This window comes from Paramisgurnus dabryanus, chromosome 12, assembly GCF_030506205.2.
Source record: "Paramisgurnus dabryanus chromosome 12, PD_genome_1.1, whole genome shotgun sequence".
NCBI classification, from domain to species: Eukaryota; Metazoa; Chordata; class Actinopteri; order Cypriniformes; family Cobitidae; genus Paramisgurnus; species Paramisgurnus dabryanus.
The window spans coordinates 13,583,485-13,608,573 of record NC_133348.1 but is presented as its reverse complement, the minus strand read 5'-3'; the positions used below and the strand labels follow the sequence as shown (position 1 = coordinate 13,608,573).

Genomic DNA, 25,089 nt, shown 5'->3' with positions numbered 1-25,089 from the left:
AGAAGCCAAGCTAATATAAAAATATGTAATAAATAAATAGTAAAATTCAGGTAATTAAAACAGGGTTCCCACACCTAAGTTAACTTTAAATTCAAGGACTTTTCAAAGACTTTCCAGGTCCAATAACCTAAAATTCAAGGACTAAATGTGGGGACACATTTCAAGAGCAAGGTTACATTGTGTTACCTTTTAAGATACATTGTTACATTTCTCTTTTGAGGGAACTCGCGCTGCCACACTGTGGTGATACTTTGGGGACGCCTTCAAGGGTAAGTGCGTCTGAATGTGTATATCCAATTCAACCAACGACAAAGACAGGGGGACACGGAAGTCAGGAAGTATATTGCTATCTGAAACACTGCCAAAGACGTTGTTACAGGGACGCAGGAAGAATGGCAAGGAAGACGCAGCATCTTGTTCCCTTCTCAGGGAATAACAGTTACATACGTAACCCAAAACGTTTTTATGTGTCAAACATAATTATGCAAAAAAGCATTTTGGAATGAATCAACATTCTCATACAGAAGATATACTGTAAGCATTTAAAGCGAACAGTTTATCACGTGTGCTTATAAAGTCTAGAATTTTTATGATATTATCCTACACTACACAGAGAATACTATGGATTTTTTCCACAAAACTTCTTGCATAAAATAGATTCAAGCACTTTTAATGACCAGTACCTATGTATGTATATTTTAAAAAACTTTCCAGGGCCTTGAATTCCCCCCAGATTCACAAACTTTTAAGGATTTCAAGGACCTGTGGGAACCCTGTTAACAGAATGTACTTTGGAGACCACTGATATATACTATATAATATATTTTATATAGAACATTATATTACTGTGACATCAATGTAAAGGAATGACATAATACTTGAGAGTCACTCGAGAGATTTTACTTAAACTCTAAGCAGATCTAAAGGGAGTCTAACCTTGCACTCTGAGTTTGGTTTTTCCAAGTGCAGTGCCTGCTGGATTCTGAGCCACACACATGTAGGTTCCTGAATCTTCCACTTTGGCTTTGGAGATCTGCAGACTACCATTGGGAAGCACCGTTAAACCTCCTCCTAATGAAGGAAGGCAATAAGTTCATGTCTACTATCCTCATTAAGTTAACATTGGAACCAGATATACATATACTGTATAAATACATATAACCTCCGTGCCAGTTTTTGCTTTCACCTGTGGTAAAGATATTGATTCCCTCTTTCTGCCAGGTGATTGTTGGACGAGGGGAGCCTGTCGCTCTGCAGGGCAGAGTCACATGGTTGTTCAGGATTACATCCAATATTGAGGGGTGTGATTGTATCACTGGTGGATCTGAAAGATGAACAGCAACACTTTGTTTATCATATAAATGTCCAAATTATATTTCTGTGTCATTCTGCATGTGCTGTCTCTTACCGTGTACTGTTAGCTGAACCTGTCGGTAGGCAGTGCCAGCAGCATTTTTGGCCATACAAGAGTAATGGCCTGAGTGACTGAGTTGTGCGGCCGTGATCTCCAGAGGACCTGCAAGAGAACAGCAAAAAAGTAAAAGAACATTAAGATGCAGAAACACTTTAATAGTTACATTTTAAAAAAAATTTTAAATTTATTTCACAGAACCTGATGGCAATATTGTATATCCCTCTCCATTGCTGGACAATCTTAATCCATCTTTGCTCCAGTATAAAGTGGGGTGAGGTACACCAGATGCGGTACAGCCAAGAACCACCGGGGAAAGTCTGCTCACAACAAGCTCTGTAGCCTCATCAGCAATAGAAGGTGGAACTGAAAACAACAAACAAACATGAGCTCTCTCCAAAACTCACAATCTTCAATATGGATGGCACATATATGTCAGTAGAAAATTTACCATGAACAGTCAGCTGAATGGCTCTGCTCTCCTGTCCTGCCTCATTGGATACAACACACTCATACAATGCTGTGTCATCAAGTGTAGGTGCTATAATGACCAGAGACCCTGAAGACAGCAGCCTGAGGATATACAGTATTACAGTATAAACTGATTAACTAGGTACCATTGTTCATTGAAGCTCAAGTCTCTTTGTCTGTACTGTTAAAGTCAACATGAAATGTAATTGAAAGAAATCTCCAACACTTTTGGAATGATTCTCCTATTTGGCTAATGTCCTGTCCATCTTTTTAGCCCCTTACCTTTAAAGCAACACTATGTAGTTTCCATGTAAAAATGACTTACAGCTCCCCCATGTGGTTGAAAAGCGCAACAGTGCCTGGTATCAGACACTCTTCTGCAGGCATGGGGAGGGGCGGGGCTGTGTTTCCTACCCTCCACCGCCACTTTCAGAGTGTGCTTGTAGCAGCTAGGAGGCTGCTCGGGTTGCAGCAACAGTACAATTTGTCCAGTTAAAAGTTGTTCTATCACTGAAATAATTTTAGAGACATTATATAAAGGTAAAAAAACTACATAGTGTTGCTTTAATAACTTTGCTCTATTCTGGTATGAAAAGCTAATTTTTCTTGCTTCAATCAATTATGGTATAAAAAAACCAATCCACTATATTTAAATCTAATGAGAAAAATGGCCATATGGAAAAATGACACATTACAAAAGTAGTTTCATGTTGACTTTAAGTATCAGACTCATGTTGTGATCCAAACTGTAATTGATACTTGTTTGGTTGGTGATACAGTGAGAGGTGATAAGAGGAGAGGGAGGAAACCTGGCTGAACCTGTACATATTCTGGTTCTGGTCAGTGTTAAGGGCTTGAGAGTTTTGGGTCCAGCTGACGGAGGGCTTGGGGATGCCGGTGGCCTCACATGAAAGTGTTGTTTGGACATTCACCATCACAGTGATGTTAGTGGGACCCTCGCCGATGGAGGGCGGCACTGAAATAAGAGTTCATTTTTATTTTAATTATATGTTAAAGCATGTTTACTATAGACTTAGCTAAAGGATTATTAGGAACACCATACACCATACATACTGTGTTTGACCCTCTTTTCGCCTTAGCCATCAGAGTACAGATAAGTATATGGTGGTCATAAAGGGATGGACATGGTCAGAAACAATGCTCAGGTAGGCCGTGGCATTTAAACGATGGCCAATTGGCACTAAGGTGTGCCAAAAAAACATCCCCCACACCATTACACCACCACCATCAGCCTGCACAGTGGTAACAAGGCATGATGGATCCATGTTCTCATTCTGTTTACGTCAAATTCTGACTATACCATCTGAATGTCTCAACAGAAATCGAGACTCATCATACCAGGCAACACTTTTTCAGTCTTCAACTGTCAATAATGGTGAGCTTGTGCAAATTATAGCCTCTTTGTCCTATTTTTAGCGGAGATGAGTGGTACCCGGTGGGGTCTTCTGCTCTTGTAGCCCTTCCGCCTCAAGGTTGTGCGTGTTGTGGCTTTACAAATGCTTTGCTGCATACCTCAGTTGTAACGAGTGGTTATTTCAGTCAAAGTTGTTCTTCTATCAGCTTGAATCAGTCGGCCCATTCTCCTCTGACCTCTAGCATCAACAAGGCATCTTTGCCCACAGGACTGCCACATACTGGATGCTTTTCCCTTTCACACCATTCTTTGTAAACCCTAGAAATGGTTGTGCGTGAAAATCCCAGTAACTGAGCAGACTGTAAAATACTCAGACCGGCCCGTCTGGCACCAACAACCATGCCACGCTCAAAATTGCTTAAAGCAGACATATCATGCTTTTAAATCTGTCCTTTTTACATATAAATCATCTATTTGTGGTCTATATAAAGCGAGACTGCAATGCTTGGGTCTTAATTCCTCATTATTATAGCCCCACAGTCCCCTTTCTACCCCTTTTCTGATGTGCATCTGAGAGCAACTCGTTTTGGTACTGTCTTTTTAAATGCACGTCATACCCTGCCCCCTCTCCAGGTTGCAGAGGTGACACTCGGTTAAACTCCACCCCGTTCGGCCATTTTTGTAGTTTTATAGCAGAGATACGATTATCTAGCTGCACAGAAACTTTTTATTTACTCGTTATTCACAAAATGTCAACAACAGAAGACTTGTCTATCCAGCCTTATATGTTCGCGCCAGAGTCGGAAATGGAGCGAGATGAAAATGAAGACGACGAACCTGCATAACAACGTCTTCATATGGAGGTAGGGATGGGCGATATGGCCTAAAATCCATATTGCGTTATACATTGCAGCCTCTTGCGATAGCGATATGTATTGCGATATAATAATTTAGGATATATATACCCTTACAAAAGCCAAACTGCTAAAAAAGTAAGTAAAAGTAAACCGTTATGGACAGATTAGTCTTGTCCTCTCTTAGCTGGAACTTTTGCCTGACACACTCTACAGCAGGGGTGTCCAGACTTTTTTGTGTGGTGATCTACTTTTAAAATGATAAAGCCAACAAGATCTATCTGCTAAAAAACACAGTTAATTATTTTTATAACACTAAACACTTTAAATGCTTGTGAGGACTATACTGCATATATATACTGCATGTTTCACAATTACTAGACCATAATGCCAATTTCGCGCGTGGAGCAGCAGTTAACTTATGTGCGATCTACCAGCATTACCGCATTGGACACCCCTTGCTCTACAGCAGGGGTTCTCAAAGTTTACATTCAAAGGTCCAAATCTGAATTCTCATCATTTACATAGGTCCGGAAAAACTTTATGTAAATCATTTGTTTATATAAAAAATCAACACAAATAATTTGGGAAAAACATAAGTGTATTTTGAATTTAAACTAAAAATAATTTTTTAAACATAAACACAAGAAATATGCCAAAAGTAGCCATGTGCAAAATACAGAGCAACCTAATTAGAGAAATGGCACAGTTTGTTCTCCATCAGATGCATAAACCATGGCAAAAAAAGTGTGGTTGGTAGGCAGAGACACAGACCTAAATTAGGGGTGCACCTATAAATTGGCTGATAATGCTTACTTTGCTTCTCAATGAATTACGGTGAAATGCCGCTACATCCAAAAGCCAGGGGGCGCTCTCCGGCAGAAACTTAATATGCGCTGCAGACGAAGAACCAGACACACGCAGCTCCAGGAAATGTCTTAAGGATATATTTTTAAGCTGTTCTTCAAACCATTTCAGGTATTTTCATGATAATAAAGAATATGTATAATGATTATGTTTGACGAGTGTTGCTTTTTCAAATGCATGTTTTAAACGACTCAAACCAACAGTGATTTCAGATTGATATGGACTTACTGATAAGCCGCCCGTAGTACATGAAGTAGCTGTGCATAATATCTGGGTGTGATGGCTACAGCGTCACACAGGACATTTTTTTAAAAACTCGTTTTATTTTCGGACCAGGAATACTCTTAAATCTAAAAAGAAAAAAAAAACGAAACGAATGGTTTACAAGTTTAATATGCATTTGTAAAGTAGCAAATGCACACATTAAGCAATCACATAGAAATTAATGCACTTGTAATATGAAGTGGACGCGGGTCCGGACCGGAGTCCGGACTTTGAGAACCCCTGCTCCTGCTACTTGTTTGACGGCTTAAATCCAAATAATAGATGTTGCATCAGTCTTTTTGATGAGCTCCTGTGTTTCGCTGATGCTTTCATCCATGTTTATTCGGCTGCAGCTCGTGTCCACACGAAGCTGGTGCATTCCCTATCCGATCATTTTTTTTTCCCTTGCTCTAAAAAAATAATCCGTAAACACGAAACCACTGAAACCGACTGAAAGCGGTGTAGTATATATGCCGGACCAGTATGTGGCGCTGTTATTCTGCCACAGATATACACTATACACTGAGAAGAAGACTTTGAGCATGCGCATAACCAACTTATGGTGTTGTCCATTATCGTTTGTTGGTCACCACAATTGCATAGAAGCAATAGATTTTGCTGTAATAAAGCTAGTAGGCTTTAGTAGCTTCTGTAGCACGAACACAATCACATAGTCTGCCGTTATTGTTGTTGCTGTTACGTGTGACGCTTCCGACACGTGATGTGATGACGTTTTCGCTTCACAAAATATACGGATTGGCTGTACAGACGAAACCGCAAGGGTGTCGGTTTCAGATTTATCCACTTTAGGACCTGGTTTCAAAAAATAGCGGATTCAGTCTCCCAAAACGCCGGATCCGTGTGGATGAAACGCCAATACGATAACAAATTTATACGTATACAGTGATACGCATCTCCGTGTGGACCACTGATCTATATAAATGACTGGATTGCGCATGACGTCACACTTGTGAAGCCACCGCGCCGCCATGCTGGTATACCCAAACGTTCTATTAAATCAATGGACGTTATCAGATTTTAATGATAAAACATCACTCTACTCGTCTTCGTTTTTATATGTGAAGTTACCCTGTACATTATTACAACACAAACGTCCAAAGCATGTAAATAGTTATTTACTGAAAGTTGTACATTTTGCGTTTTAAACAGTTATTATACATTCATCTTTATTACAGTATCAGATCAGCAGACAGACCGCAGCATATTTAGTATTAATGACAATAAACGTGCTCATTCTGAAATCTAAATAAATAATCATGCTTTGTACCGTATGTGCATGCAATAATTTGCTAGTTTTGTAATTATGTTATCTAAACTTACAAGTTACCCAAACTTATTTAGAGAAATAACGCCGTCACAGTGTAGCTGAATGTCAAACAAAACTTTATTTATACCCGTGTCATTAACAAATGCAACAGACACACTCACATTAACGGTTTTTTATAAATCCATTATCCTGCCCGATTAAAACATAAACATTGCAAATAACAACAGAATTAACAAATAATTAACGTACACATATCCTAAAAATTAACCTTGTGTAACTGATACGCTGTAAAGGGGGTAAATTTTGATCATGATTTTGAATGGAAGTCAATGACGCTCTCTGCCGGTTGGGTATACCAAGATGGCGGCTCGAACTCTGCGCTGGCTTCACCTCACGCAGTTACGTCAAGCGTTCTATGCGCAATCCAGTCATTTATATAGATCAGTTGTGTGGACAGCCCCTAAAGTTCGCGGGTAGATTGCGTCATCAACACGCATTATCGCAATTTTGTATCGTTTATATTGCATATCGTTTATATTGCCCATCCCTATATGGAGGTATCGCAATGGTGTGTTAATGCCGGCTGTCTTATTTCAGAATATTAACAATTATAAAGTTGACTATTACTCTTAGTTAATTGTAAGTTGTTGTAATATGCTATAACTTAATCCCGGGTTGATGACCACATGCGACATCCACAGGCTGCAGCCTTCGGATTGAGAAACAGCACTGCTAAACCATGATAACCGTGTACTTTACTGTTTTTAAAGTTATTTACAGCTTACCGAAGTGCTCTGCTCGTCGTCTCCAAAGATAGAAGTAATTGCCCCCTCAATCAGACGAAGTCTATCGGCAAATCCTACTTTATACTGGTGGAGGTTGGTGAAATAGTTATCCTTGAAGTGCTTCGCGCACTAAAAAATGACATTTCCGTGAAAAATAAAACTCAACCAGGCACAGGTTCAACAACCGAACATTTTGATTTACTCTCTCGTAACTTCTGCATCCTTGAGCTTGGACTACAATATCGCAGCGAGAAATTGAAAATGGCGGATTGCTCGTAGTGTTGGGCTGGAAGTCGATGTCCTTATTTAGCAGTTCCGCTGCAAATACTGTGACGTAATTGTTCAAAAAATGTAATAGATAATAGAAAAATCAGAACCGGTTGGAAAATATGACCAAAACAGAATATAAAGATATCAACAAAGCACCTGAAGAGACTAATTTCAACTTTTATGTACTTCTAAACACTACAAATATACAACAAAATGCATTTAAGAGCTAAGAAAGTGGATTAAGCATGATATGTCTCCTTTAAATCACCTTTCTTTCCCATTCTGACATTCAGTTTAGAGTTCAGGAGATTGTCTTGACCAGGACCACACCCCTAAATGCATTGAAGCAACTGCCATGTAATTGGTTGATTAGATAATTGCATTAATGAGAAATTGAGCAGGTGTTCCTAATAATCCTTTAGGTGAGTGTATGTAAGCAGTAACATGAAATGTTAATTTGGGAGACTCTCCATTTAACTCTTTCACCGCCAGCGTTTTTAAAAAAAGTTGCCAGCCAGCGCCAGCGTTTTTCATGATTTTCACCAAAGTTTAATGCCTTCCAGAAAATGTTCTTCTTTAAATATATAAACATACAATATACCAAATGAAAGAACAGACCCTCTGCTTTCAAACAAAAAAAACCGTTTCATCCTACCTTTAGTGGTTCTTTTGCAATCAGCTTTTGAATATGGGTAGGTTTTTGCAAAAACACCATATTTTGAGCAAAAAGCAGAAATAATTCCATTTTTATGACGGACTTTTCATAGAGATCCCATCCAGAGCGATCTTTAAAACAGACACGGACATGCAGCAGCTTGGCATAGGGAAATACTTCCGGTTTTAAAAAGTTGCGGAAGGGCGCCACCTGGTGGATAATAGCGGTATTGCGGAAAGACGGAATATCTCGTCATTGGCGGGGAAGCGTTTTCTCTTAATTGACGAGAAATCTCGTCAATGGCGGGGAAAGAGTTAAAAGCAATCTTTAAAAAAAATTATTTGATCAGGTAACAATCTCCTAAAAGTGAAAATTAATAGTCAAACAAAAAAAATGTAATTAAATCAGTTTTTTTATAAATTTCCTATGTACAGAACAAAAACACTCACCATAGACCTGCAGATCTACTCTCTTACGCTCTGTGCCTGCCTGGTTGGTAGCCATGCACATGTAGCGGCCTGTATCAGTCACTTTTGCCGAGAAGATGCGAAGAGAGCCATCCACACCAAACATGTACCTTAACAAGTAACACACAAGGGGGGTGTTATAAACTGAATCAAGAGCTGAACTACCCTAGAGTGGTCTGTGATACTGACCTGGGGTTGTTTCCTGCCAGGATGGACCCATGTTTCCTCCAGGTGATGCGTGGAGCAGGTACTCCATTCACCACACACTCCAGCACAATTTCTTGATTAACATGAACCGACACAGACTGAGGACCATCTTTAATTGTGGGAGGAACTGCAGATAGACAAGCACATTAAACCAGTTGCATATATTATCAGGTATATTATATAAGTATTAAATCACAACAGCAGTATTGTAAACATCTTTTACCATTAACACTAAGGTTAAAGTGTCGTCTGGTTTCTCCAGCAACATTGCTAGCCACACAAGTGTACTGGGCACCATCTCCCAGCTCTGCATTATTTATCTGCAGGTATCGGCCATTAGATAAGACACGCACACGTGGAGACACCTGAAGAAAAATGACAAAAGCTGTTAAATTGCAATGACATCCCTGGCTGGTTGGCACAGGAAGTCTCTTTTTCTATCACTGAGAGTTTAACTCTTTCCCCACCATTGATGAGTAATGTCATTAATTAAGAGAAAACATTTGCATGAAAAAACGTGTTCCTGATTAGGTTTTATGGTTAGCCATAATACTGCGTTTATCTACTTAATGGAGCACTTACCCAATAAAAAAAAAATGAATCAAAAAATTATTTATTAATTTTATACTCTCTGTATGTTTTGATAATCGTTCTAAATCTGATCTCTAATGTTGGCTTCACACCAGATGCGTTTAACGCCCCATTCAGACAGCTAGCGTCCAGCAGTAGCAGAGCGACGCAATCTCATTCACTTCAAAGGAAACCTGGCGACTTCCGGCGACACGAGCGAAAGAGACCGTTTGGCGACCGTATGGGCGTGTCCAGCGACGCAAGAAAGTTAAGAAAAGTTACTGGAGTGGACGGTACTTATTTGTTTATGACAACTAGATTTAAACCTGCCTCATTGAAAGAGACGGGCGACACACAGCGATAACGTCACTGGGTGTCTGAACGAGGGGTGAGGCGTCAAATTCGCGTCTACCACGCGTAGTTGGGCGCTTGAACATGCGCTCGCTTCCTGTAATCATGTCACAACTGGAGCAAGCTCCTGATTGGTAACGTGGTGCGTTTTTCCGCCAAAGTTAAAAAAATTTAATTTGCGCATTTCCCGCGGCAACGCTCAATTCGTGGCATGAGGTGGAATCGCGTCTACTGCACCACGCTAAACACCTCATTTGCGCAGCGAGACCTCCAGACGCGCGTCAACGCGTCTTAACATTGACTGAACATTGATATCACTCGCGCTCGACGCCTCTAACACAACTGGTCTTAACGCAGCATAACAAAATACCTTCACAAAAATGCAATTATTTCAGCTTTTTCCTACATTTATAGATAGGATGAAACATTTTTTTCCCATTTGTTTGTTTGTTTGTTTATTGTTTGTTTGTTTGAAAGCAGAGGGTCTGTTCTTTCATTTGATATATTTGTACGTTTATATATTTTTTGAAGAAAATTTTCCTGGAAGGCCTTTTGTGAAACTTTTGTGAAAGTCACAAAATGTTGGCGGGCAACTTAAAAAACAAAAAGGCTGGCGGGGAATGAGTTAAGAGCGGAAAGCAATGTATTGTTAGACAAATATACTGGAAAAAAAGAAACAATAATTCGAAAAAATAATGATTATTAATTATCTATGTTGTTGAATACCTTCAGAGGTGCTCCATCTTTAAGCCAGCTGAGTGCTGGAGGTGGAACAGCGTCTGATTTACACTCAAGGGTCACCTGTCTGTTTTTCAAGACAGACACGTCCTGCACACCACTTTCTCCAGCAATGTTGGGTGGAACTGTTGACAAATTGACATCATTACTTGTCATCATTATTCAAAATTATCTTGAAATTATAGAAAACTATTATTTTCAATTGATACTCACCATGTACTCTGACAAGAAATTCTTTATCATCATCTCCAGCAGGGCTGGAGGCCAAACAGGTGTATCGTCCAGTGTTCTCCACCTGCACGTGTTTGTAAATGATCGCAGGTTAGCAAAAATATGGACACATGGAAGATAACACTGGATCACAGAAGCTTTTAATTATATACAGTATATTATCCTAAATACGTTGCACATCGCTTTGGATACAAGCTTCTGCCAGATGCAATAATGTAAATAAAACAGGAATCTTGTTTTAGGAAATCAATCTTTTTCCAGGAAAATGAATGACGGAATAAATCATCTTGTGAGATGCTTATACACCATGCCTACAGAATCCTTCTGTCTACATTATACCTTCATACTTTAAGTCATCTGTCTTACCTGAGCCGAAGCAATTCTGAGCACCTCTCCATCTCTCAGGAGCCTAATGCTGTCTGTCTGAGGCAGTGGCCGCCCATCCTTCAGCCAGGTGAGAGTAGGTACAGGTATGCCATCAGCCTCACATACCAGCTCTAAGATATGATTCACCACCACAGAGACCTCAGTGGGTGCACCAGAACCGTTTATCTGTGGTGGGTCTGGGAAAAGCGATTGATGTCATTAAAAGTTTGTGTATAAAAAGGTGCAAATACTGTGATTTTGGTGTACTTTCTCTCACCCAGTACTTTGAGGCTGAAGTGGCGGCTTGCATCTCCAGCCTGGTTACGTGCAGTGCAGGTGTAGCGTCCAGTGTGGTTGACTTTTGCGAGGGAAATCCGCAAGGTGCCGTTTTGGTTGAAGAGTGACAGGTGGGAGTCTTTAGGCAACGCTGCACCATTTCTCAGCCATGCAATGGTGGGGCTGGGTGTCCCATCTGCGATGCAGGTGAAAGAGGCTGTATTTCCTCTCACAATTGTAAGTTCCTCTGTGCTGCCTGCTCCGTCCAAACTAGGCGGAACTGAGTGCCATGTTACAGGAAATTAGTATGCATTAATATAGTATATATACTCATAGTCAATGTTCACAGAAGAAATCTTTGGAATTACACATGTACACACTGCAAAAAATTATTTTCAAGAAATAAAATCTTAGTATTTTTGTCTTGTTTATAGTAAAAATATCTTAAAATTCTTAAATTAAGATGCTTTTTCTTGTTGAGCAAAATGACCCAAGAAAATAAGTCTAGTTTTTAGACCAAAAATATAAAAATTAAGTGATTTTGTGCATAAACAAGCAAAAAATCTGGCAATTGGATAAGCAAATTTTTCTTGAATTTAGTGTTTAAGAAAAATGTTCAAGATTTTTTACCTACCCCATTGGCAGATTTTTTTTAGTGCCGGGCATAGATTAATCAACATTAATCTCATACAAAATAAAAGAAAGTTTTTGCATAACATATAAGTTTGTGCTGTGTGTAATTATTATGTATTTATAAATACACACACACACATTAATGTATGTATTTAAGAAACATTTACATGTGTATATATATTTATTTATATTTTTATATTTTATATTTTATATATAAATTAAAAAATTATATATAAATAATACATTTCTTAAATGTATATTTATGTATGTGTGTGTGTGTGTGTGTTTAAATATACATAATATTTACACACAGCACAAACTCATATATTATGCAAAAAATTACTTTTATTTTGTATGAGATTAATCTAGATTAATCTATGCCCAGTCCTAATTTTTTTGCTTGTTTTATGCACAAAATCACTTATATTTCATATTTTCGATCTAAAAAGTAGACTAATTTTCTTGGGTCGTTTTGCTCATCAAGAAAAAGCATCTTAATTAAGAATTTTTAGATATTTTTAATGAAAACAAGACAAAAATTCTAAGATTTTTTTTCTTGAAAATCATTTTTTGCAGTGCAGTAAAGGATAATGCACAGAATCAACATGAAGACGGTTTATTTTCAAAACCAACCAGCTGACTGTACATTAACCTGCTTATTACCAAGAGCTGTGTAATAAAGATAGGTTAACTTACCATACACCTGTAGATTGTAGTATTTGTTGTCCACTCCAGCTCTATTTGAGGCTACACAAGTATAGGTGCCTCCATCTGAAACCTGTGCACGAGCAATGCTAAAATAAAAAATGACAATCAGACATCATAATCAGATGCAAGGCATGTAGTAACATGACTCATGCTATCAGTTTTATTCACCTGACATCATGTTTTGAACATGTGGGATCTCTTACCGAAGCACCTGGCCTGCAGACAGCAGTCGGATCTGTGAGGACACTGGCAAAGGCAGACCGTTCTTCAGCCAGTTGATCTGCGGAGGTGGAGAACCAATGGCTACACATTCCATATTTACTGAGCTGTCCAGCACCGCGGTCAGTTCCTTGGCTGCAGGCCCGTTCCCCTGGATCAGAGGAGGAACTGCAAACAGGCACGGAGCTATCAAATGTCTGGGAAAAGACTAAGTTTGGCTCTGGATTCATTCTGGAGTTTGTAAAAAAATGAGAAATGTTTTGCTCTCTTCAAGCAAAGAGCCTTGTAGATAACTCGATTGTTCAGGTTTGTATTATTTTTGGATCAAAATCATTAAATGTTAGCATTTTTATAATGTAATGTTTAATAAACATTTTGATCTGATGCTTACAAGACCATAAAGACAGTTCTCAATTCCAACACACTTGCATCTATGTTAGCCAGCTAGAAAATCTATCCTTGGTCACAAGTTAAAAAGCTTTTCACAAACATACACACTTCATCCTGACCATTGCAGCATTCTTATTGTTGATTGATCTAAACTCACCATAAACATTTAAGTTGAATATTCTGTCTTCCTCTCCAGCCTGATTGGTGGCTACACACGTGTATTTTCCACTGTCGGATGTATGGAGTGCTGTCACAGTTAGCGTGCTGCCGTCAGGACTGATTCTGGAAAAAGTGATCTTATCTTACTTGTGTTAATAAGAAATGTTACCACATTATGCAAAAGGTGGATGATACCATGAAAAGTTTTGCTCCAATGTTCTCACTTGATGTTACTCTGGGCAGTTCTGCTAAGTGTCTTCCCATCCTTCAGCCACCGGATCTCAGGAGTTGGAGTCCCTTCGGCACGGCACACCAGCTGGATGCTGTCGTTCAGCAGAACGCTCATTTCATTAGGTAACTCTGATCCTGAGATGATTGGTGGGACTGAGAAACGCACACACATAATAAATGGTACATTAGCCTAGTAAGATAACAGCGGCAACAAAGCTTACTTTATCAATTATTTGTTACTTTATTTATAATGATGTTGCATCTTATTTAAATGCATCCTATACTGAAATATTATCTTTGTTTTATGCTGTACATAGTGTATATAAATCTAAATACAGTGCATACTAAATCACATAAATGTAACCATGTAAATGTAACATTTTTAATTAAAAAAAATTCATGGAAATGTGATGACACCACTATGACAGAGTGTGCCGATTTGTTGCCAGGTGGTTTAATTGTTAACCTTGTATAGTAAGATGATAGTTTTTGCGGGCCTTGCCCTCCACATTGGATGCCACACAGGTGTAAGTGCCACTGTCGGATAACTGTGAGCGGGCAATCTGCAGCTTACTGCCCCCAGACAGAATGTGCATCTCAAGAGACTTGGAATTCTCTAAAAAAAATAAAATAAACAAAAGCATACACCGAATATTAAAGGTGATAGGAATCCAGAGTGATTCCCAGCATACGACAGGCTCAAGCACTCCCTGTGACCCTGTACAGTAAGAAGAATAGAGGAAAAAATGTTCTTACCAATTACTCGTCCGTTCTTTAGCCAGGTAAGGGAAGGTGGAGGGATCCCTATGGCATCACAGGCAAAGGTGACAGGATTACTGATGGTTTCTGTCACACGCTCCACTGCTGGGCCATCCAGTTGGGGGGGAACTGCATATACAATATTGTAAAATCAGCATTAAAGGGGTCATATCATGAAATTTGGACTTTTTCCATGTTTAAGTGCTATAATTGGGTCAATCAACCCAGAAAATGATCAACCCAGTAACTTAGTTTTGGTAAACCATTCTCTGAAAGCGTGTGAAAAAATAGGTCATTAAAATTTGTTTCCCCTTGTGATGTCAGAAGGGGATAATACCACCCTTTAATCTGCACTGTTCAGACACGACACTGCTATTTAGTGCAGAGATCAACTGATTTGCATTTAAAAGGACACACCCAAAAACGGCAAAATTTTCTTCACACCTACAAAGTGGCAATTTTAACATGCTATACTAAATTATCTATATGATATTTATGAAATGTCCCCTTTAACAAAAATAAGTTGACTGAAACTGATACAAAGTGCGAATTGAAACGCTGTATATGAATTTGTTGAGTAATATGCTCGGAAACTTGTAAGTGGTTGGTAGGGTGTTTTATTGTCCATCTTTTGAAAATCGAATTAATCTAATTGTCTATGTGTGGGTAATTGTTTAAATTGCAGTTTATATTCAGTTTCTTACCATGGATGTTAACATGGAAGTTCTTGTCCACTTGACCTGCTACATTTGTGGCCTTACAGACATACTGGCCTGTATCTGATAACTAAGAAAGAGAGAGAGAGAGAGAATAAAGAGAAAGTGAGTGGTAGAGCAAATCTATTTATTTATTTTTAAAAAACAATAGTGCTTTGTAATTTTGAATACTCAAATCCCTAAATCCAAAGCCAACATCTGTCCATCTGCTATTTCACACACGCACCTCGGTCTCTTTTAGTTCCAGCATCTGTCCCTCAGCCAGTATGCGCAGGTTGGCAGTTTCAGAAACCGTCCGTCCGTTCTTGTACCATGTGATGATGGGAGGAGGTACTGCATTAGATTCACACTCCAGAGTGATGGATTTACCTACCCGCACGTTTAATACCACAGGAACATCTCCACCGCTGTGTCTGATACTGGGGGGAACTGAAGAGTAATGTATATTATTATCTTGCTCACAAGATTCAGATTTTACCACTTGTTATATGTAAGTGAAGATACAACAGTAGACTATTTCTAAAAAATTTTATCAAACAGTGAAAAAAATATTATTTTATATTTTAATAAATCTTTCTTTAGGTTCACACTAGAAAAGGCACACACTGACCATATACTGTAAGATAAATGAGTTTTTGTGCTTCTCCTGCTGGGTTGATGGCCGCACAACTGTACGTCCCACCATCAGACATCTTTGCCTTCAGTATCTGGAGAGTACGACCACCTAAAAAGAGAACACAGTAATAGGTGGACTGGAGGAAAGGTGACTTACTGTACAGGTATGTGTAATATAGCTTATACAGTGTAGACTATTGAGTCTCTATATAATGCGAGTATGAGTATGTACCTGGCATTATGAGTGTGTTAGCGCCGGCTTGCACAGGTCTCCTGTCTTTGAACCAGCTGAGAATGGGAGGGGGCAGTCCAGTGGCCTCACAGCTCAGAGCTATGAAGTTATTTACCACCACGGTCACATTCTCTTCTCTGGCACCCACAATGGTGGGAGTCACTGTGAACATTAACAAAGACCACCATGATGTCACATTTCATTAAATCAGCATTTCACATTTTTAAACATGAGCATAAATAAAATTTATTCAAACCCAGGAAATGCACATACAAATGTATACCATAAATATACTGTAAAACACACACTGCAAAAATGACTTTCTTACTTAGTATTTTTGTCTTGTTTTCAGTAAAAATATCAAAAAATGCTTAAATTAAGATGGATTTTCTTGATGAGCCAAATGACCTAGGAAAATAAGTCTAGTTTTTAGAAAAAATATACAAACTTTAAGTAAATTAGTGCTTAAAACAAAGAAAAAAAATCTGCCAATGGAATAAGAAAAAATGTCTTGAAATAACTTTTTACCTTTTTCATAAACACTTAATTCAAGAATTGTTTTCTTATTCCATTGGCAGATTTTTTTGCTTGTTTTAAGCACAAATTGTCTTAAATTTTATGTTTTTTTGTCTAAAACTAGACTTACAATACAGTACTAAGTAAGAACGTCATTTTTTTGCAGTGCAAAGACACAAGCCTCTATGATTATCACTATATAAGATCTTTTTTTTTTACTTAAATACAAGCGTAAACAGGTTTTTTATATAAACTTACCATGCACATGAAGATTGAAATATTTCTCAGCTGTTCCAGCTAAGTTCTGAGCCACACACACATAACGCCCAGTATCTGTCACCTGTGCGTTCAAAATCTGTACACACACATTCCAGATGCCAATCACTATGAAGTACATTTTCTTTATAATAATAAAACATTAAAGGTTTCCATGTGAAAGGTTTCTGCCACACACCTGCAGTGTCCTGCCATTGGACAGAAGTTTGTGTGTGCTGTCTGAAAGGACGGGTTGACTGTCTTTAATCCAGCTGATTTTAGGGGTAGGGTTTCCATCCACCTGGCATTCAAGTAATGTGGTCTTGTTAACCAGCACTGTAACTTCCTTGGGCAGGTCACCATCAGCACCACGAATTGATGGGGGCACTATCAAAATCCAAGAAAATTCATACTCTTTAAAGGGGACATATCATAAAAAATCTGACTTTTTACGTTTAAGTGCTATAATTGGGTCCCTAGTGCAACCTAGAAATTGTGAAAAAGATCAACCCAGTAACTTAGTTTTGGTAAACCATTCTCTGCAAGCATGTGAAAAAAATAGGTAATTGAAATTTGGCTCCCCTTGTGATGTCAGAAGGGGATAATACCGCCCCTTAATCTGCACTATCCAACCACGGCACTGCCATTAGGTGCAGATATCAGCTCATTTGCATTTAAAAGGACACCCCAAAATGACACATTTTTGCTCACACCTACAAAGTGGCAATTTTAACATGTTATAATAAATTATCTATATGATATTTTGAGCTAGAGCTTCACAAACATACTCTAAGGACACCAAAGATTTATTTGACATTTTAAACATGTTTGTAACATTTTTAACCTGAATTACATGCCTGAAAATGTAATTTTTAAATCAGGTTAAACCTACCCAATACCCTGACATCATATTGGATTGAGTCTTCTCCAGCCTCATTCACAGCTACACAGGTGTATCTCCCAGAATCATCTTCTTGGGCCCGAGGGATCTGAAGGACCCTTCCACCTGCGTGAGAAATTAGACATAATAACCATGCAAATTATTACAAAATGAGGCACAGTATCACAAACAGCATAGTATTAGTGTATCAATAATATATTTTGCAATGCCATATAAACAAAACGTAACTAATCAAAGCTTATTACCAGGCAGAATGAGTACTTTATCATTGGAGGACAGCAGGTGTCCATCTTTGTACCAGGTGAGCACTGGAGGTGGGACAGCATTGGTCTCACAGTATAGTGAGATGTGATTATTAAGAATCACATCCCTCACATCTCCATTATAACCAGGGCCAGAACCAGAGTCACCAGAGCCTCGGAAACTGGGAGGAACTGAGAAAAAGACACGTTTTAAGCATCACAGTTAGAGATAAAGCAAAAAAAAGAATAATAATACAAAATAGCTCAAAATAAGATACTGTGATTCCAGCAGAAGGTTTATTGCTTACTGACAGGATCCATTCACCCAATAAAAGTTACATAAACCAGCCACTAAGGGGAGACATTTTCCTTAAATTAGATGCTTCACTGAACCAAACCATTTTGTTTTATGCACCTCACTTATCAAAGACACGTTTTCAGATGATCTTATAAATTAACATGGATGGCCATTATGTCATTCTGTCAAACTAAAATTGATTGAATTCTGAATTCCGATTGTGTTTAGATGAAAGAAGAAAGTGAAATTCCTCACTACGGATCAAACTTGTTCACCTTGTATATTTACATCAAAGTCCTTCTCATCCTCTCCGGCGATGTTGGTGGCTAGGCAGGTGTAGCGGCCTGTATCGGACACCTGAGTGTGTTTAATCTGAGCTATACGACCGTTAGCAGTTACAGTAATGCGCCCATCTGCTTTGAGTATCTGCAAAATGAGAAACAAAGTGAAAATTCAACAACCCAGAGTTCTGAATCAATGTACCACATAAGAGAAATATGTTTTGTGTCTCTCACCTGTCCATCCTTATACCACACTAAGTTAGGTGTTGGGACAGCCTGAGCTTCACACTCCAGTGTAAGGGTGTTATTAACCTTAATTTTTACTTCTTTAGGGGCCAGACCCTCTCCTGGAATGTCATTTTTATTGATAACTGGAGGGACTGCAGAAAGGGAACATATACAAACAGATGCAGAGAATTAACATGTGTATGACACATACTGTACACAGGTGGCGATGTTGTCATAGCAGAAGTTCAGCTCTCTCACACACCGAAAACTTTGACTTCGTAGTTCTTTAGCGTCTCTCCAGCTTCATTAGTCGCCACACAAGTATATCTCCCAGCATCCTCTTCTTTAGCATTAAGGATCTGTAAAGTACGACCACCTGAAAACAGACAAATATTTTGATTTGATGCAGATCTCTCTTTAGATAGCAGAACAGCAGTGGATAGATGCTGTTAATGTCATCAGTCGAGTGCTCTCACCTGGAAAAACCCTGACGTTGCGGCTCGATTCAAATGGTGTACCATCTTTGAGCCAGGTGATGATGGCAGGAGGGTATGACTGAGCTTCACAAATGAGAGAGGTGGGGCTGTTGAGCGTTACAGTGACTTCTTCAGCTGAACCCTCAGGATCAGAACCAGCAATGGTGGGAGATACTGGACACAAAAACATAATGGGGTTAAAATATCCACACAGAAAAGACCATTATAACACATTTCAATGCTGCCACGCAAACGTACCTAACACATTCAGGTTGAAGTGTCTGCTTCGGTCTCCAGCACTGTTTGAGGCCAAGCAGCTATACCTGCCTGTGTCGGCCACCTGTGATCCACTGATCTGAAGAAACCGCCCATTTGACATCACCTGCAACCTTGCATCACTAGCCAATGTCTGCCCATCCTTTAGCCATGTGATTTCTGGGATTGGATTTCCTACAAACACAAAAATATTGGTGGTTGACAGATGGTAAAACATCAAACAGAAGTCATCGAGTAAATGAAGAATTTGGTTCCAAAACGCAATAAACGGCATTTAAAAAATGTGTTACCGCCAAAATCAGTATTGTATCTGGTCAGTATTAAAAGGAAATTCCGCCGTGTTATTCTGTCCTCTTTTCTAAATTTTTTCCAAAACGCGATAAACGCCAGTCTTCCTTCTCTGCAGAACGCAATAAATGCGCTTGACCAATCACAGCGCACCGTTCCACACATTGTAAACAACAATGGTAGCGCTTTGAATACTACACACGGATCACATTGACCCCAGGGGATCTTATGAAAAAGTTTCCATTATTTTACTCAAAGTCAACGAAAACAGGGCGGGACCAAAACATTTTACAGCTAATCGCTGTTAAAAAGGTTCAGCGACGACGTCCCAAGAATAATAGCAGCAATGACCGCTTTCTTAATATGACAAGGTGAGTGTTTTGATTACTGCCATTAATGTTGTTGTTTTTTAATCAGTGTATACCACTAGTCAACTAAATGAATATAACATGGCAAAGATAAATGCACATTTATATACTGATTCAATAGATTTATAACATTTTGAAAAAAAAACTTTTTTTATGCATTTTGCTGAAAAAAGATTTTATAATAAATTTTTGAAAATCAAATTATGGATTTGAATTGTTTATGTTATTATAACCTAAAAATGCTATGTAAAAGTTTGTAACAGAAAATACGGGGTTTTTATCGTTGTCACTTTCTCGGTATAGAAAACATTTTTACCGAACATTTTTTACCAAAATTAATCAAAATGGATTTATTGTGTTTAGGAACCAAACTCTTCAAATATAGATAAGCTGTGTTGGTCTTTGTCACATACCAGTAACCTCACAGGCCAAGATGACGTTCTGTTTCTCCTTCACCTTCACATCCTCCACTGTGCCCTCATTGACAATGCTGGGTGGTACTGAGGTTTACAAAAATAAAATTCATATAAGTTTATGTTTTTTAAATTCTGCTTTACAATCTACAGAGCTTCATCATAGACACTCACTGCCTTTGCTCATATTATCAACATGGTTGAAAAGCTCAAAAGTCATATGTCAAACTAGTATCAAGTACAGTGTTGTGTTACCCAGGACGTTTAAGTCAAAGCTCTTCCTTTCTTCTCCAGCAGAATTAGACACAATGCAGGTGTATCTTCCAGCATCCTCGCTTGCGGCATGCATTAAACGCAGTCCTCGTCCACCTAATATTACAGACATTTATCAGATTTATTCATTTTGGCTGACCCCTGAAATTATTTTTGCAGGAAGAAAAATAAAATAATATTCCTAGAGAATTCCTTAATCGGCCATAAATCATAATAAGTCTGAGATTTATTACATCTGCAGACTGAATCAATAATGAATCAGACTTTGAAACAGAGAGAAAGCTTAGAGTTTCAAATTGTCCCAAAAAAAAAACACAGTGGATAAATGTCACTATTGTTTAGTAAGAAACGAGAGGCCTTAAGTCAACAGCTGTTTAAACAAAGCTTAACCTGTCAACGTGAGCCAAACAACCCATTTTCACTCACAGCGTCTATAAACAAATAATTATCACTCTCCAGGAAAGCACTAAGCTAATCACCTGAATAAATACACACATGTCCTTTCATCCCCTGGGTCAATCTCTCATATAAATACTACTAATTCTCTGTGGGCATATTATTGAATTAAAGATGTGATTAATGATGAAGTCATGCAGTTTCTCCTGGTCACTACTAGAACTCACTTCTAAGATACCATCTTCCTGTTTTCTGTCCAGCTCAATGTCTTGGCTTTCAAAAAGTATGAGATACCATAGCACATTTATCTACAACGTGGTATATTTTACAGGGTTGACCTTTGGCGGTCTAAAGTTACAATGACTGATGTTCCTTATGCTTGCTGCAGACAGAGGATCAGTCTCTGTGTACATTGGAAGCTGTTAATGGAAAGACTTCACATGTTCAAATATAAGAACAGCTGTCCTACTGTGTTTCTTCTTAATTATCCTTTGATCTGTGGTGTTTGGCTGCTTATTGAAACTATCTGCTTACATTGTATTTAGTTATGACACCAGTTTAACTTAATCCTCGGTTTGTATAGGCTCTTCTTCAGTTAGGATAAGAGGACACAGGTGGTCTAGACATTTTGGACTAAACAAAAGTGATCATGGGAGTAGAGGCTGTCTACCTGAAATGACACGAATTGAGCTAGACATGTTGACCAGCTGGCCGTCCTTGAGCCAGGTGATGGCTGGTGGTGGCATTCCAGAGGCTTCGCAGGTCAGAACAACTGGGTTCTTCACAACAACACTCACATTCTCTGGCACCTGAGTCTGGCCGATGATGGTGGGAGGAACTGAAACGATACACATTTAAAATCTATAAAATCTTCAAAAGCTTCAAACTGTTACCCCATATAGTTCTGAAATTAAGTAAGAGAGAGCAGAACTCTAAAAGTGTATTATTGATGCATATCCATTTTATTTATTTATTTTATACAAACCCATGTTTTGATTGGTTTTGCAATGACAAAAAATAAATCACAAAAAAGCCTTAAACTAAAGGGTTGACCGTTACTTTAACCACTAGATAATGCATATTGAACTTTACTATATGCTTGTGTATTTACACTGCAAAAAATAATTTCAAGAAAAAAATCCTTAGTATTTTTGTCTTGTTTTCAGTAAAAATATCTAAAAATTCTTAAATTAAGATGTTTTTTCTTGATGTGCAAAACGACCCCCCAATGGGGTAAGCAAATGTTTCCTGAATTTTTCTTGAAATTAGTGTTTAAGAAAAATTTTCAATATTTTTTGCTTACCCCATTGGTAGATTTTTATAGCTTGTTTTATGCACAAAAGCACTTAAATTTGATATTTTTGGTCTAAAAACTAGACTTATTTTCTTGGGTTGTTTTGCTCATCAAGAAAAAGCATTTTAATTTAAGAATTTTTAGATATTTTTACTGAAAACAAGACAAAAATACTAAAAAATTTTTTTCTTGAAAATCATTTTTTGCAGTGTAAGTCTATGGAATTGTTTCATTTAAATATAGACTTATTGTCTTAGGTTTTTGCTTGTATAAGCAAGTGAGACGTATTTGAATTTTTTGCACCCTACTAAAACAGCACCTATTTCATTGCTAAAAAAACTTTATTTTGTGAATTTGGTATAATACAATGTGTTTGCATGGTTTATGGTTAAAAAAACACATTATTTTCCACATACCGTACATTTTTGTAGCTCCAGATTTTACTCTCTTTCTGAAACGCATGGATTTGAAAAAATCTGTGTCCTTGATTGGCCAGCTAATCTGTACGCTGGCCTGAATACCTCTGACATCAGCTGGAAATGTAACGCTCCTTACCATGTTTGAAAGATTTGTGCACAATGCAATGCTAATAGGAGTTGAGACAATGTGGAAGGAATTATAATAATGTCGGTCTTGTCTACATCACCAATCCCAGGAAGTAAACTGTTGCCTAAAATCCGTGTGTTTGTTGTAGTCCAAGAAAAGAGATTTACGTTGGAGACGATAATTCGCGTCATTGTTTACTTTTGATGTATGTACCTTTTGCATATCATTAACATGTACTAATACACACCGAAGGAAATTAAAAAAATGTGAATCGAACAATAGGTGCTCTTTAAAAGACTTCTTTCTCATTCACACCTAATGAGAGGTGCTGCTACTTAACTGTATGTTAAATAATCTAAAATGATTTTATCCAAAGCAACTTACAGTGAAATACAACATGTACATTTTTTATCAGTATGGGTGTTCCTTGATTTCAAACCTATGATCTTTTGGTTTGGATGGTGTGTGTGTGCGCCCTAAAAGATGTTTCCTAACTTAAAATACGTCACTTTCTCTAACTAATATTATCAGTATTGTAAATAATAGTGACAAAATCAAGAAACAACAACTCATCATCCATTCCTCTTACCATGTACATTAACGTCATATTTCCTGTCAGCCTGTCCGGCAACGTTGACGGCAATGCAAGTGTATCGTCCAGTGTCAGCCACCTGAGCACCCTGGATCCGTAACAGCCTCCCGTCATTAATTATCTGAGCCCTGCGACCAGTCAGGGGTCTGCCATCCTTCATCCATGAAATGGCAGGTCTGGGCACCCCATCGGCTTCACACTCTAAATTAACATCTCCACCTCTCGTTACAGTCTCCTCATGTAGACCATGAACCGAGGAGCTGATGGAGGGACGAACTGTTTGTGGCCAAGGAAAACAGAAACACATTTACATTATGAATTTGGAAGATGAAACATAAGAATGATAAGTGAATCTTTGTGTGGTATGTTTGAGTATTAGCATCAGTGCCTATGTTATATAATGGGAAAAATGGTTGCTGTACCATAGACTTGCAGGCTATACTCCTTCATTGCATTGCCAGCTGCACTGGAAGCCAAACAGGTGTAAGATGCAGCATCTGTCCTCTCAGCGCTGGAGATCTGCAGCTGACGGCCACCAGACAGAACTCGCACACGAGAGTCACCCTGCAGCTCTGAGCCTGAGACAAACACTTATATAACAACTGTTTTATAATTGCAAAATCACAGGTCTTACTGTTTAGAAGTAAAAGCATATCTCTCCTTAATGAACTACATGATTATTTACACAGTATCATTTATATTTATCACATATACAGTATAGCAACAAGTAACCTTTACATTATGTTTTATGGTGTTTGTTTAGGTGCCTTACTCCCCCTAGTCTGAGCAATGGTAATGATGCTGACCTTATCTAAACTAAAATAGATAGATTAGGAGATGAATAGATAGATTAGGAAAGATAAAAAAGTTATCAGACTGCTAACATGATAAGAATTAGGATGATGATAAAAAGTCTTACTGTCTTTCTTCCAGGAGAGACTTGGAGGAGGGATGCCACTGGACTCACACACGAGTGTGATAAGGTTTCCCTCAATCACAGTCAGTGGAGACACCTCATCAGATCCACGGATACTGGGAGGAACTGAGAAAACAGAGTGAAAACATATAGCAAACAAATAAGGAAAATAATGGTTAATCATCAAACTTGACTGGCACTAACCATACTGCATCAGTTAGTCACTTAAGTGTGTGTTATAAAAAATTAATTCAGTACTTACCCCATACATTCAGATTATAGTTTTTTTCTGTTTTTCCTGCCACATTGGTGGCCTCACACATATATCTGCCTGTGTCCTGCACCTGAGCATTGTCAATCTGCAATGAAAAAACTATTTAGCACACACTATAAGGTTGCCAGGGTGTTCTGGGTGGTTACTA

At 38.3% G+C, this 25,089-nt stretch overlaps 1 protein-coding gene across 2 annotated transcripts in view; it reads right to left on the bottom strand.

The window, feature by feature from the left end:
- hmcn1 (hemicentin 1) overlaps window positions 1-25,089 on the bottom strand; it is a 125,119-nt gene that overhangs the window by 16,928 nt on the left and 83,102 nt on the right. For both annotated transcript variants that reach the window (XM_065268379.2, XM_073811397.1), the window contains exons 42-80: window positions 24,930-25,026; window positions 24,671-24,793; window positions 24,174-24,329; window positions 23,749-24,027; window positions 21,990-22,157; window positions 20,906-21,019; window positions 20,651-20,737; window positions 19,564-19,755; window positions 19,306-19,479; window positions 19,092-19,205; window positions 18,836-18,981; window positions 18,596-18,746; window positions 18,026-18,214; window positions 17,772-17,885; window positions 17,079-17,266; window positions 16,883-16,979; window positions 16,109-16,270; window positions 15,872-15,985; window positions 15,488-15,690; window positions 15,250-15,331; window positions 14,543-14,674; window positions 14,253-14,402; window positions 13,780-13,939; window positions 13,554-13,678; window positions 12,991-13,174; window positions 12,776-12,873; window positions 11,448-11,726; window positions 11,171-11,367; window positions 10,787-10,868; window positions 10,562-10,698; window positions 9,138-9,279; window positions 8,897-9,041; window positions 8,690-8,817; window positions 2,702-2,858; window positions 1,863-1,984; window positions 1,613-1,777; window positions 1,409-1,516; window positions 1,187-1,324; window positions 937-1,071 (exon numbers count right to left, since the gene is read on the bottom strand). In XM_065268379.2, the coding sequence (XP_065124451.1) occupies window positions 937-1,071; window positions 1,187-1,324; window positions 1,409-1,516; window positions 1,613-1,777; window positions 1,863-1,984; window positions 2,702-2,858; window positions 8,690-8,817; window positions 8,897-9,041; window positions 9,138-9,279; window positions 10,562-10,698; window positions 10,787-10,868; window positions 11,171-11,367; window positions 11,448-11,726; window positions 12,776-12,873; window positions 12,991-13,174; window positions 13,554-13,678; window positions 13,780-13,939; window positions 14,253-14,402; window positions 14,543-14,674; window positions 15,250-15,331; window positions 15,488-15,690; window positions 15,872-15,985; window positions 16,109-16,270; window positions 16,883-16,979; window positions 17,079-17,266; window positions 17,772-17,885; window positions 18,026-18,214; window positions 18,596-18,746; window positions 18,836-18,981; window positions 19,092-19,205; window positions 19,306-19,479; window positions 19,564-19,755; window positions 20,651-20,737; window positions 20,906-21,019; window positions 21,990-22,157; window positions 23,749-24,027; window positions 24,174-24,329; window positions 24,671-24,793; window positions 24,930-25,026 (5,734 nt within the window). The remainder of the gene's footprint in view (window positions 1-936; window positions 1,072-1,186; window positions 1,325-1,408; window positions 1,517-1,612; window positions 1,778-1,862; window positions 1,985-2,701; window positions 2,859-8,689; window positions 8,818-8,896; window positions 9,042-9,137; window positions 9,280-10,561; window positions 10,699-10,786; window positions 10,869-11,170; window positions 11,368-11,447; window positions 11,727-12,775; window positions 12,874-12,990; window positions 13,175-13,553; window positions 13,679-13,779; window positions 13,940-14,252; window positions 14,403-14,542; window positions 14,675-15,249; window positions 15,332-15,487; window positions 15,691-15,871; window positions 15,986-16,108; window positions 16,271-16,882; window positions 16,980-17,078; window positions 17,267-17,771; window positions 17,886-18,025; window positions 18,215-18,595; window positions 18,747-18,835; window positions 18,982-19,091; window positions 19,206-19,305; window positions 19,480-19,563; window positions 19,756-20,650; window positions 20,738-20,905; window positions 21,020-21,989; window positions 22,158-23,748; window positions 24,028-24,173; window positions 24,330-24,670; window positions 24,794-24,929; window positions 25,027-25,089) is intronic.